This window comes from Sorex fumeus, unplaced genomic scaffold, assembly GCF_029834395.1.
Source record: "Sorex fumeus unplaced genomic scaffold, SorFum_2.1 ptg000003l, whole genome shotgun sequence".
Lineage (NCBI taxonomy): Eukaryota > Metazoa > Chordata > Mammalia > Eulipotyphla > Soricidae > Sorex > Sorex fumeus.
This window is the reverse complement of record NW_026606060.1, coordinates 28,069,102-28,083,697: the sequence shown is the minus strand read 5'-3', so window position 1 is coordinate 28,083,697 and position 14,596 is coordinate 28,069,102. Positions and strand designations below refer to the sequence as shown.

The following is a 14,596-nucleotide window of genomic DNA, read 5'->3' as shown; positions in this document are numbered from 1 at the left end:
CCAGATCTAAAATCACTTCCATATGTCTACGCTTTCTAAGCTATTTCATCATTCCACCTGATTCATGACACAAATATTTAAACATGTACCCTTTCATAGAAATAACTATGCATATAAATAGGCATATTTGTTTAAAAAGATTTTTTTTTTTTTTGCTTTTTGGGTCACACCTGACAATGCACAGGGGTTAACTCCTGGCTCTGCTCTCAGGAGTTATTTCTGGCAGTGCTCAGAGGACCATATGGGATGCTGGGAATTGAACCCAGGTCAGCTGCGTGCAGGCAAACGTCCTACCAACTGTGCTATCACTCCACCCCCTAAAAAGATTTTTAAACAATATTTTGTTATATTTCCCTTTAATATGATATTTGGTCCATCAGTATCTACACACAGCCTTGTCATAACAAACAGATTCCTAAGTGTTTTCAACAATAATCTAAATAAATTAGAACTTTGTGAATTAAACAGAATCTGATCTTCTGAGCAGCTTAAATGTGTATATTAAGAACAAATATTTGCCATTCTCTGGTAAAAGTGCTCCATGATGCAGAGCTTCATGGTAATTTAGAATGGAGAAGATTTGATTAGAGTAGCCATTGAAAAGAAAATGAATACATGTAAAGAAAACAACTTACTCTATTGTTTTATTCATTCATTTACTTGTGCATTTATTCTTCTCATTCAGTTAATGTTTATTGAGTACTTGGTATTTCCCAATCATATGATACATTAATGATAAAATATATTAAGTACAGTCACAGATAATTAAGATTTGGTATATGGTATATAAAAGATTACAGTAAGGGAGAAAAACAATTGTGAATGTTGTCTTGCCCATTAGGCTAATAAAAAAATGTCAAACATAAATCTGCAAAACGTTTGTCAAAGAACTTTCTCAGTAAGTGGTTAAATTCACCACTGTTTTTAAAGAAAAGTTTTTGTCCCTAATAAAGTGCTGCCTCTACTGAGAATGATATATGTGTCTTTCCTACATCATTTTTGAGATGGTCTCAAAGCCAACTTCATTATTCCCAGATATAAATAGGGATCAGTCTGGAAAGCAAAATATGGAATTGAAATAGATAATCAGAGGATAAAATAGGAAGAGACTAAATTTTCTTCACCAACCAGGTCTGGTATATTAAAAAATTTATGTTTTAATTTGAATTGTGAAAGGGAGTGCTAAAGGGAAAATCCTGAATGATAGCACATAGAAGGAGCATAGAAATTATAAAGAAATATAGAAAAGAGGCCCGAGAGAGAGTATAGGAAGGAAGGAGCTTGCCTTCTATAAAGCTGGTCCTGGTTTTAACCCCAGTACCACAGATGGTCCCCAGAGCACTCCAGAAGTATACTCTCTGAGTACAGAGACAGGAGTTATTCTTGAACACCTCTGTGTACGGCCCGAAATCCTCTTCCCAAAAAATGTAGAAAAGAAGAAACGGTTTGGAAGTACTTCAGAATTGGAAGTACTTGTGAGAAAACATTTATTAGTAACAATAAAGAATGTGACAAGAAAAGCAAAATGCTTCCAACTGAAATTAGTTTTATATGAACAAAAACAATTGTTTTATTAGCATTACAACAAATACTTTTCTTCTTGTTTCACTGATCATTCATTTCATATTTTAAAGCAGATTTAAATTCTGGAATAATGGATAGAGAAGGGTCAATTTACTGAAGTTATAGGAAAGATCCTTTTTTCTATCATCTTGGTAATATGAGAATATACTGGAGTGGTACAGGCAGGAAAAAAACATTAAAAAATACACAGAGGGCCCGGAGTGAGAGTATTAGTGGGTTGGTCATTTGCCTTGCATATGGCTAACCTAAATTCGATCTCTGCCACCCCATATGGTACCCAGAGCACACCAAGAGTAAGCCCTGAGCACAACGCCAAAATAAGGCCTGAGCACCACTGGGTGTGGCACAGAAACAAAAACTATAACAAAACACACAGAAATGAGCTGGGTAATGTCTATACTGATAGTTCAAACCCAAGACCAAACATTACCACCATGAGACTTGCCTTAGCTTCTCTAGGTAGTGTGAAAGGGCTTTGTTACAACTTTTCAAATTGTGAATCAGGATTTCCTCTTAGAGAACATGCTTTCCAAAGGGACCATTGCTATTAGTAATGGGAAGAAGCCTCCCAAATAATGCTCCAGGGACCTAATGATACTTGTCCAACAAAACTGGATCCAGTAATGCGAGTGCCCAAGAATGCAATGCTGCTTGGGCCTTTTGGTGTCACCTCAGAGAATCTGAGACCAGGTGGTCTCAAAGTTCTAACTCTATTACTAGTGCACGCTGACCTTTGAGCTATAGTCATCCATGGCTTCTATTTTTTTATAAAGAATTTTTGGTCCTAGACTTACTTATAATAGTTTGATCCTAAAACAAAATAAATCCACAACGGTAAGGGATCCTGAAATAAGAACTAGTTTGCCTTTTTTGTAGAGTGTCTTCTTATTAAAAATGGGCTATTACAAAGTAGCAAATACAGAAAATTCATGCATTCTTAAGGAAGAATCAGAAGCACATAGATACTTGTGACTCTTCTAGCCAGTGTGTGTTATTGAGAGAGAGGCCTGGAGGCTATGAGAACCCTTCAGTAGCTAAGGAAGGGAGATAATGCCCGTTACCATAGAAATTAACACACTCCTGCAACTTGAAAATGTAAAACTTCCAGATGTTGCTACTAGCAGAAAAAGGATTGTGTTTTCACTTCCCAGGAAGGAATTCTTAAGGTAAGAGAAATAAGTTGAAGATCTCCCTCCTGTTTCCTACAGAATTGTGAACACAGAACCCCCCATATATTTTCCTACAGGGTCTTCAGGTTTGTTTTCAGATCTACAATTTCCATTAAGGATCATTTTTCTTTCCAAGAAAGACTAATAGTAATGTTTTTTCTCTATGGACAGATTAAAAATAAATAATAAATGTATTTTTTACTGTAAAACAATTAATGATGTTTAGATTCCTATGCCTAAAATGGGGACAGCTTCTATGCCACTGTTCACCTCAGAGTTTTGCTATAAAGATAATAAAACATCTTACTAAAATCTCCATACGAGATTCAGAAAGGAACGGAATTACATTTCGAGGCATCCTTGGTTTTCTCTAAGGCTACTCTTATTAAAAGAAAATTGCCTAACCCTGTTCCAAGACAACAATATAGCGGCTGAATCAATCTTGCTAAGTTATAAAAATAAGAACATCGGAGGACCAGGAGTTCAATATCTGGAGACTGAGAGATTTGCAGGCACCAAAGTAAAAGCTTCTGAGACAATGTCACACAGTTTTCAAGACCCCATCACTGGCTGCAAACATGGGACAGTGTAAAACAGCAAGAGATAGACAAGCCATACTTCCAGTGGCAACAGTGGATCTGCTCAGAAAAAAAGGATACCCAGGAGAGCAAGAGCCAGAAACTGGTAGCTGCAACAATAATGAGAAATGAGCTACCTAGGAAAGCAACTGCAGTAAAAACTTTCTTTTATTGGCTGGCTCTGTGTTACCTGGAAATTACAGACTCATACCTTTAATTCTGCACTGAATGAAATTCCAGAAGCACCTTTTAAAACTCACGAACATTTTGTATTCATAGTGATTTGTATACCATAGTTCTCCCACTAAATTGACTGCCTGAAGTAGGTTTCAAATTCAAAGGAATTTCTAATATCCATGGGGATCTGAAGTCTCCCTTTCTACTAGAGAGATACATCCTACAAATATAAGGAACTGACAGATATGAAAGAATTTATGCTCATTATATCCTCGGGTAAACAGTAGTTTAGCAAGCATTAAAACATGCACCTTCTAGTTAAGGAATCCTCAGGAGAGTAAAGCAGTGCTTTCAAGAATGTCTTAAAAAGAGTAAAAAAAAAAAATGGATCATGGGTTCTTCTGTTTTATTCCCTAAGATTTTCTCATAATGCTATTCTTGATTTGAGAGTGTGTGGTCTTAATGGGATAAAAATCACTACATGGAGAATTTGTAAGTGTAGAAATATGATTATAGTTTTATATTTTAAAGAAAATAATAGAGAAAGATAGTTTACTATTCATATCATTTTACAGTGATATAAGAAACTACAGACTTACAAAAAGCTAACAAATGAGAATAGACATGTTATTTTATTGACTTATTTTATTATAGTTTGAATTCAATATTTCAAATATTCCTTGTATATTTTCCAATCTATTCTTTATTTTAACTACATATATGGCTAGAGAATAGGGAAAAAACATTAATAACTACTTCTCTTTCAAAGAATATTTTATTTAATTATTATTCAAGGTGGGCTGGTGTGATCACGCAGTGGGTAGGGCCTGGCATGTGGCCACCTGGGTTTGATTACTCTGTCCCTTTCTTAGAAAGCCCAGCAAGCTACGGAAAGTATTCCACCCGCACAGCAGAGTCTGGAAAGCTCCCCATGGCATATTTGTTATCCCCAAAACAGTAATAAGTCTCACAATGGAGACATTACTAGTGCCCACTCAAGCAAATTGATGATCAATGGGAGGACAGTGGAGGACAATTATTCAAGGTAATTTTTTTTTGAAGAAAACCATTTTTATTGAATATCCTGAATATAAATCTTGTTTAAATCCCTAGCTATTCCATTTGAGTATACACTGATAATAACATTCAGAATTCTTTTTTTTTATTAGTGAGACATCATGAGGTACAGTTGCAGACTTGCAAATTTTTGCGCTTGGGTCTCAACCATACAATGATCAAATACCATCCCTCCACCAGAGCCCATTTCCCACCATCACGGATCCCAGTATCCCTCCCACTCCCCATCCCCCCATCCCACCCTGCCTCTGTGGTAGGGCATTCCCTTTTGTTCTCTCTCCCTTATTGGGTGTTGTGGTTTGCAAAAGAGGCAATGGGTGACAACCATGTTCGGTCTATAGTCTACTCTCAGCATGCTTCTCCCATCCTGGGAGGATCCTCCCAACACCTTTATTTGGTGCTCCCTTCTCTATCTGAGCTCCCCTTTCCCCCAGCATGTGTGGTTGGCCTCCAAGCAATGGATAAAACTTCCTGGTACTAATCTTGGCCATTCTTGGGTGTTAGTCTCCTATTTTGTTACTTTATGTTCCCCAGATAAATGCAATGTTTCTATGTCTAACCCTTTCTTTCTGAGTCATTTCACTTAACATGATACTTTCCATGTAGTATCACTTGTATGTAAATTTCATAACTTCATCTTTTCTAACAGCTACATACTACTCCATTGTGTAAATGTTCAAGGTAATTTTTTTAAGTTACATAAGTAATCAAGAGAGGAAATTTATCTCTTTGGCTGGTGATCACTCCCAGGGATTATATAGGTTGCTAGTTCAGTTTGAAGTCTTATGGAATCTACTCTGTTTTTATTACTATATAAATTCATAACTATACAAAGATAATGAAACAGTGCAATGTATCATGTAATTTAGAATCATTTCTGAAAAATAAAGGTTTTCAGTTTGCTCTGAAAATGTTTTGACAAAAAGTCACACATTTATTTTACCAGTATTCCATCTCAGCAACCATTGGTATATTCCAAAATTATGGAAAATGAAAAAAATAGGACTTAAAATAACTCAACATTAAATAAAATTTTATGACTAAATTAACATCATTGGAATATTAATTTTGTAATTAAACATGTTTTTATTTTTATTATAAATTTCACAAATTTAAGGGCCAATCTATTTCTTTAAATTTAGAACCTCACATTCAATGACTCAGTGGTAAAACATATCCTTGATGAATGAAGCCCTGGCTTTAATCCTCACATTTGAAAAATTGTTAGAATCCCAGCGATTGAGTACACATTAGATTGTCTAATCCCTAAACAAACAGTATTTAAAATATTTTTTTATCACCAGAATATAGTACAGTAGCTGGGCATGAACCCTACTTGACTCCCAGTAACGTAAGATAATCAGTATGGGAGATAGCTCTGAAGGTCCCTGTATCTTCTGGGATATAACAGGTATACATGATCCAAGAAGCATCAAGTCCTAGAGCCCTTTCTTGAACCAACAACCCCAATGGTTAAGAATTGCTGGTGGCCCTGGGCCTATTGAGTACCTCTTGGAAACACCTTGATTCCGAAGAAATAGAAAATACCGAATTTTTTAAAGAACTACCTTTTCAATGTTTGGGGAGTTACCATGGCAGCTCCTGGAATGGTTTGTCTGGTAGTGAGTCGTGACTGTTGAGTGCTTAGGAGCACCATGGCTATAGCCCTTGGTTGTGGTGTGGGGGCCCAGCAGCTTCCTGAGAACAAATTCAGACCTTCATATTTGCTAGTCATGTGTTGTACCACTTGCTCTATCTCCCTGGCCCTCAAACATGCCTTACAGGTCCACCAAAACATTCTGAAAGCTCATCTAAGTGGTCTCTGAAAATTTTTGGTTTTAGATTGTAGTAGACCTTCTTTAGAATATAGTCTTCATGGAAGGAAATATTATCACTCAATTAAATTTAATGACTTAATAGCACTATTTTCTCTCTTAGCAGTTTAACGTAAAAATTATTAGTTGCTCCTGAAAAGCATTCACTGGTCATTTTCCATTCTGTAGATAGTCACTAATGTCATTAATAATAATCAAAATGATAAGTTAGAATGGAATGATTTTTGGAAATAAGGATTTCAAATAGAAGTTTTTGCTCTCACAAATATAAATGAGTACCTGAAGTAAAGTTTCAAAATTATTCTATATAAAAAAGCAAGATATGTCTATCAGAGGTATTTTTCAGGAAATAAAAAGAAATTTAAAATCTATATAGAATCATAATATATCCTAAATAACCAAAACAACATGGAGGGAGAGTAAGAAAAATGAAGGCATCATACATCTTTAATTTAAGAAAGCAAAAGTTAACTACAACAGTATTAGAATAAACAGTAGCAAAAACCAAATGAAAAAGGACTGAAACAGTAGTACAGCGGGTATAGTGCTTGTGCTGCACTAGACCAATCTTTGATCCCCAACATACCATATGGTATATGAGGCTGTCAGGGATGATCCTTGAGTGCAGTGCCCGGAATAAGCCCTGAGCATTGCTGGGTATAGCCCCTGCCAAAGTAAACACCTCTGCTGGCATCAAATGCCACCTCTCAGATTTTATTTGAATTGCTGTGTGTGTGTGTGTGTGTGTGTGTGTGTGTGTGTGTCACACAAAGTGATGCTCAGGGGTTATTCCTGGCTCATGCACTCAGGAATCACTCCTGGCGATGCTCAGGGGACCATATAGGATGCTGGGAATCAAACCTGGGTTGGCCATGTTGGCTGCGTGCAAGGCAAACACCCTACCTGCTGTGCTATCACTCCAGTCCCTTGAATTGCTTTTTGAAATAGATGACTCACTTAGAATTATGAGGTCAAATAAAGATGTATTCTCTTAACTTGCTTTTAGAAGCTTTCAAAAACCATGTGCTTCCCTATTCATCCACCCACAATTTTGTTCGTATTAAATTCTTCAAGCAGAACTTCACCCATAAATCCACCATTTACTCCTAATAGGTAAGGTAAAGGTAAAGGCCCTCCCGTTGATTGTCGATTTGCTCGAGCGGGCCCAGTAACGTCTCCATTGGATACTTTGTTGTTACTGTGTCTGGCATATCGAATACTCTCGGTAGCTTGCCGGGCTCTCCGAGAGGGGCGGAGGAATCGAACTCGGGTCGGCCATGTTGGCCGCTTGTAAGGCGAACGCCTTACCGCTGTGCTATCGCTCACTTTAATATGTTCTATATTAAAGTGAATTATTTTTTTAAAAAATATGAATTATAATATATATTTAATATCCCACATTGTCAACAAGATGTCTTAAAATTTAATCTTAAAAATGTAATATAGGAATGATGGCTGGAGGAATCGGTTGGGATGAGAGATGTGTGCAGAAAGTAGATAAAGGACCAAACATGATGACCTCTCAGTGTCTGTATTGCAAACCATAATGTCCAAAAGTAGAGAGAGATTACGGGGAATAATGTCTTCCATGGAGGCAGGGAGAGGGTGGGAAAAGAGGGATATACCATGGATATTGGTGGTGGGGAATGTGCACTGGTGGAAGGATGGGTTTTTGGTCATTGTGTGATTGTAACCCAAACATGAAAACTTGTAACTATCTCACGGTGATTCAATAAAATTTAAAAAAAAAGTAATATGGGGCTGGAGCGATAGCACAGAGGGTAGGGCTTTTGCCTTGCATGTGGCCAATTCTCGGGTTCGATTCCCAGCATCCCATATGGTCCCCAGAGCACTGCCAGGAGTAATTTCTGAGTGTAGAGCCAGGAGTAACCCCTGAGCATTGCTGCGTGTGACTCAAAAAGCAAAATAAAAAAATGTGATATAGAATTTACACGTTTACTGATAACATACGAATACGATGATGTCCACTGAAACAAACTCAGACTCTCATCAGAGAATTAAGCCAACAAAAAGAGTGAACCAAGAGGGTTCAATGGACTGTGGTGGAACTATATTAGCACCTTTGGGTAAGTGTGATGTGGTAAGCATACAAACCAATGCAAAATAAATTATAAAATAAATATATACATCAAAGAAGTTTGCAAGAAGTTGAGTCCAAGCTCGTGGGATAATTTTTGGAGGAAGAACTTTCGTGGATGAACTAATCACTGATGTGATGGAAACAGCAAGAAAACTCTAACTAGATAGAAATGTAGCCTGAAAATGTGATAACATTTCTGCAATATCAATTTAAAATTTAAACAGATGAGTTTCTTCTAATGGGTAGTACAGAAGGTTGTTTCTTTTTTTTAAAAATAAGTTTTATTGAATCACCTTACAATTACAAAATTGCATGAATATGATTCAAAATTGCATGAATATGTTTCAGTCATACAATGTTCCAGTATCCATCCCTCCAAAGTGCACATTTTCCAAAACCATTGTTCCCAGTGTCCACCCGCAACCTCCACCCCATCTTACTCCCTGCCTCTGTGGTAGGTACAAGAGAAGGTTGTTTCTTGAGGTGAAAACTACTCTTGGTGAATATGCCATGACCACTGTTGAAATGACAACAAAAGATTTAGGTCATATTAATAAGTGTAGACATGTTTCAGAAGTTTTACTCCAATTTGAAAGAAGTTGTACGTGAATAAAATGAAATTTTAAAATATGAGCCAAAGAGTAAACCCTGAGCTCAGCCAGGATGTAGTCAAAAAGAGACAAACAAAAATCACATGGCACAGAGAAATATTTTGTGAAAGGAAAAATCCATTAATCAATAAAACTTCCTTGTAACCTTTATAATATTCTATATGTGTGTACATGTGTGTTTGTGTGTGTGTGTGTATGTGTAAATCATTCATTGCAAACTTCAGCAATGACCATCTTGATCACTCAGGAGCTATTAACACTGCAGCAAGAACTTCCACACACATCAAAATTAACTGGCTAAAGACTCTGAGGGCAGCATTTATTGAAAGCAAGTAGCTTTAAATATGAAAAAATATCCGTATTATGTATGAAAAGAATTGTATCATAAAGTATATCTTCTTGGGCCCAAGCAATAGTTCAAAGGGGTCCACTGCTTGCCTTGCAAGTAGCCAACCCAGGTTCCACTGAGCCAGAAGTAAGTCCTAGGCACAGCTGAGTATGGCCAAAAATCAAAACCAAACAAAAATGTGTACCATCTCTAGCTCTTACCTTTATGTAAGGTTAAAGATTATCTCTAAGGAAATACATTCTTTAATAAATTACTATTTTTCAAATAGTAATTTTCAGAAATTAAATTTATACTTTCACTGAAATAATTTAACACCAATGCAATAATGCCAAGTAATACAAAGATGTTTCAATAAATAATCGATTTTTAATATGGCATAAAAAATATAATCTCTGTGGTAAATTTTACTCAATGTGTAACAGAAAGCAGATAAAAATATAATGCTAATTAGAGGCAATAAAGCAAGCTGTATCTATGATTAAAATGCCATGTATCTTTACCAACTTAATCAACTCCCATTTCAGTTGCCACGGACACAATTTAAAATTATTGATTTAACCAAAGTACACTGAAATAACTTTACTTCAAATTTTGCAACTTTGCTTGTCAAATGTCAAACAAAATGAAAATGTCACAAAGGGGCTGTGAAACTTGATGAGTCGGGGATTTTATATTAATGTTACTATTTGATCCTTTAGAAACTTATTCAATATCATAGAAACTATCAGTATAGCACTGTATAGCACTGTCCTCCCATTGTTCATCGATTTGTTCGACCAGGTACCAGTAACGTCTCCACTGGGAGACTTGTTACTGTTTTTGGCATATTGAATATGTCACGGTTAACTTGCCAGGCTTTGCCCTGCCGGTGAGATACTCTCAGTAGCTTGCTGGGCTCTCTGAGAGGGGCGGAGGAATCGAACCCTGGTTGGCCTCGTGCAAGGCAAACACCCTACCCTATTCACTCCAGCCCAGCAACTATCAGTAAAGGAGAAAACATAAAGCTACATGATATTAAGTGTTGTAGTATTTATAATTTTGGTATTAAGAAAAAAAAACCAGGAGGCCCACAATGGAAATAAATCTTTTTCAATAGTGTAAAACTTAGAAGAGCTTGTAAACAGGGTTAAAAAACACCAGAATTATTTATAAGAGTAATCTGAAGTGTTTCAACAATATAAAATGCTTTTCACAAAGTAAAAAAGTCATATTGACTACAAAGTTAACAGTGTAAACAGTATAAGTATCAAAAGATGTTCAATTTTTGCTTTTTTCAGTAAACAAGTTAATTTCACCATCAATGGACTACTCATACAATCAGAAATAGTTATTCAAATGATATAAGATTTATTTTTTAACGTTCTATCTAAATTTTCTTTAATTTACAAGCCTTGCCTGTTAAATCCCACAAGTGGAAGTGTGAAATTTGCAAAGAAAATACAAGTTGATACTACAACTCACCATTAATAATATATGCAAGCTTTATTATTTTCAATGGCACTATTACAAATTTTACTTACTTTACCACAATATTTCCTAAACACCGAGCCTTCAGCTTTTGCATGTTGTCATCCAAAATCATAACTAAAGTAAAGAAGAAATCAATTAATAGATAAAAATATAAATAGAATATAAACTTTAAGCTTAAGGTGCTTAAAGTTTAAACATTTCTATGTTTACTGTATACAGTCCCCCAAAATGATAACTCTAAAAAGACAACTTGTACTTTCCTAATATTATGAACATATATACATATACAGTTTTTTTTTTCTTTTTGGGTCACACCCAATGATGCTCAGGGGTTACTCCTGGCTCATGTACTCAGGAATTACTCCTGGTGGTGCTCAGGGGACCATATGGGATGCTGGGAATCGAACCCGGTTTGGCCGCATGCAAGGCAAACGCCTTACCCGCTGTACTACAGCTCCAGCACCACTATGAACATATAGAAACATGCAAAAATGTCATATAGTTTTGCTTCCTAACAAGATACATTTACTCCCTTTTAGAATCTCCCTTCAAAATATGTTTCAAACACGATAGCTACTTTTACTCTATCAAAGACATTAACATAAATTCAAGTATTTTCAAACTTCAAGAAAGTAACAAGTTTAAAATTTTCCCAGAATGGGGTCAGGAAGATAAAGCATGGAGCACATGGTTTGATGCAAATGCCCTGAGTTCAATCCCCGGCATATGCAACACTGCTCAGTATGGTCCTTGTGACCCTCAGCTTTGCCAAGCCTAAGCCAGAGCAACACCTTGTTGGCAGACTGAGCACTGAAATGTCTGACGCACGTTAGTAGGCCATATAGTCAGGAGTGGCCCCTGACTAGTGGGCTTGATGAGCACTGTTTGGGAGTCCTACACACTAGTTGAATAACACAAATAAAATTTACCAAAATATTTCAGCAACAAAATGAAAAAAAAATTTTAAATGTAGGAAAACACTTATTCTGATTTAAGTTTAGTATACATCTAGGTGTCATAATGATCTATTTAAATTTACTTTCCCATGTATATTTGCGATGCTTTTAATGTTAGTTCAAATCCTAAAAGCATTTTTAAGGTATCAGAACTCATACACATATTTAGTAACCCTTATTAAAAACTAAAAACTAGGAAATTGCTTAAGTTTTAGTATCTCGAATATATGGATGTCTCATCTACATTAGTCTACTGGAAAAAAAAAAACCTCTCCCTTCATTAAGGGTGAAAACTATGTTAATTCATCTTTGTTTCCTTTACTTAAAGTACAGTGGTAAATTTACTACAGGCCTTTAAGCACATAGCATTATCGCTATAATTTCTCTGCCCCAAAGTGGGAGCAATTCCTTACTCAAAGTGTGGGTGCAAGAATTCTTTGATGAAAAATAACAGGCTTGCTGAACATACTCCATGTTAACTAAGTATTATCAAAATTTCAATTCTACTGAATTTTTTTTTACAGAAAACAGTTTTGCTTCTTTTACCCAAAGAATATTATTTTATATTAAAATAGTGTTCATCGATTTGCTTGAGCGGGCCCAGTAACGTCTCCATTGTGAGACTTGTTGTTACTGTGTTTGGCATATTGAATACATCATGGGTAGCTTGCCAGGCTCAAGCAAGAAAAATTAAAATAGTGAATATTACATTATACATTTGAACCTATGAATAAAACAAACACAAAACATCATAAAATCTATGAGTCATAAAGTCACCACTCTGTGTTATAAATGCTTTAGTTCAAATGTTTAACTCATGCTGTTTGTAAGCAAATGGTTTTCAGAAAATGAGAAACGTCTATACTGAAATTCCACAATGGATCACAGCTTAACTCTTTCTCACAACAGGATATAAAATGGTACTGAGCTATGGAAAGGAAATGTGTTAGTCAGTTCCTACAACCACCCAGCCATAAAAACACCTCAACACAAAAGCAACTTTTATAATAAAGAGAGCTGATATGACAGAAATGTTCAAATACAGGATTACACTAAATCTGAGTTCACTTTCCATGCCTTGAGAAGTCGATAACTTCACAGAGTATTTCTGCCCTAAAACCAAAACCCCCAAAAAACAACAAAAATAAAACCCAACCTTCTATATTTTTATAGAAATATCTTCTAAGCTAAACTAAATGATCAATGTTTCCTTAACTAGCCATACCCTAGAAGGAAAAGGGATTGTTTTCAATTTAAGAAAGCAAAAGAAAACTCTATGAAAGCTATAATTTACATGCAAAAAGCAAGTACAAACAGAAATCACATTCTGTCCCCCTAAAGCTGGATTTTCTCTCTTAATTATTTGACCTTACAAGCCAAATCACACCACTTCTATGATGCTTTCTTTGCCTTTGTGAAAGTGAATGCATAATTCAAAATCTTGTCTTCCTGGATTCTCTTAAATATCAGTAAGCTAGTTAGTTGAGTTTAGTCTTTCTGTTGGTAGATATTTATGTAAATGCTTCCCTGTGATCCATCAGAACATGGAGCATATAGACTTATACCTGAAAATAAGGAAATTGAATGTTTGAAAATTTAGTTAGATCAGTCGCATAATTGTGCAACTAGACAATGAAGCCTAAGAGAAATAATTGAATTATTATAATACTATACAATTTTAAAATACTGAAAGGATATTGTATCTCGTTGATACAAGTTTATTCAAAGCAATGTCCTTTTTGTATGGACACAAGAAGACATGCATTTGTAATGTGACTCTCAGTGATATTTCCCTCCCAGGCATCTGTTCTCTCACCTAAGCCTCAGCTGCCTTTACTTCCTAGCACCCCCAAAATCAGGGCCCCGACGAGGGACTGGATGGAACCAGGGCAAGCGGTAAGCTGTGTGCTACCCTGGCATCGAGATGGGCCTGGCCAAAGCGCCATAATGCTTAACTATAAGTTAAGAGCTTTGTCATGAACAAATGCTGTCATGATCCAAAAAGTAATAACTAGATTTGGACCTTGATAGGGTTAAGAATGATTAATCTGGCCTGAGTGCTGTAGTCTGAATCTGTGGCCAGATGTTCCCAGGAGAGCTGCCCTACAAGTCTCAATGCATGTCTTCTTGTCCTACAAAAGTTACTTTGTCTCTCTGGATACAATATATCATCTTTTAGTATGGGGTCACTCTGGGCTTACTCCTAGCTATGTGCTCAGGGATCACTCCTGCTGGTGCTTGGGAGTCGATATGTGTTGCTCAGTATTTAACTGAGGTTGGCTGACACAACTTAATTCCTGTACTATCTTTCCAGCCCACATCATAATTTTTTCAGTCTGTAATTTTATTTTTTCCCATTTGAACAATTATTAAAAGTTGAATTTTTCATTCCCAACAATATTTAGAACTAAAACTTTAATGTTTCACAAAACATTAGCTACTTTCTATGTGTATGATACATTGTAGTGTTTTTAATGCTGGTCTATGTATTTTTTTAACTTTTTAATTGAATCAGTGTGAGATAGATCCTTGAAAAGCTGTTCCTAATTAGATTTCAGTCATACAGTGTTCCAACACCCATCCCCCCACCAGTGTACATTTCCCAGCACTAGTGTCTCCAGGTTCTGTTCCATCACCCCCCACCTGCATCTATGGCAGGCACTTTTCCTCTCCCTTTCCCTCTCCCTCC

At 36.1% G+C, this 14,596-nt stretch overlaps 1 protein-coding gene across 1 annotated transcript in view; it reads right to left on the bottom strand.

Moving 5' to 3' along the window:
* ACSS3 (acyl-CoA synthetase short chain family member 3) overlaps positions 1–14,596 on the bottom strand; it is a 208,562-nt gene that overhangs the window by 27,945 nt on the left and 166,021 nt on the right. The window contains exon 11 of the mRNA XM_056117936.1: positions 11,002–11,065. Coding sequence (XP_055973911.1) covers positions 11,002–11,065 — 64 coding nt within the window. The remainder of the gene's footprint in view (positions 1–11,001; positions 11,066–14,596) is intronic.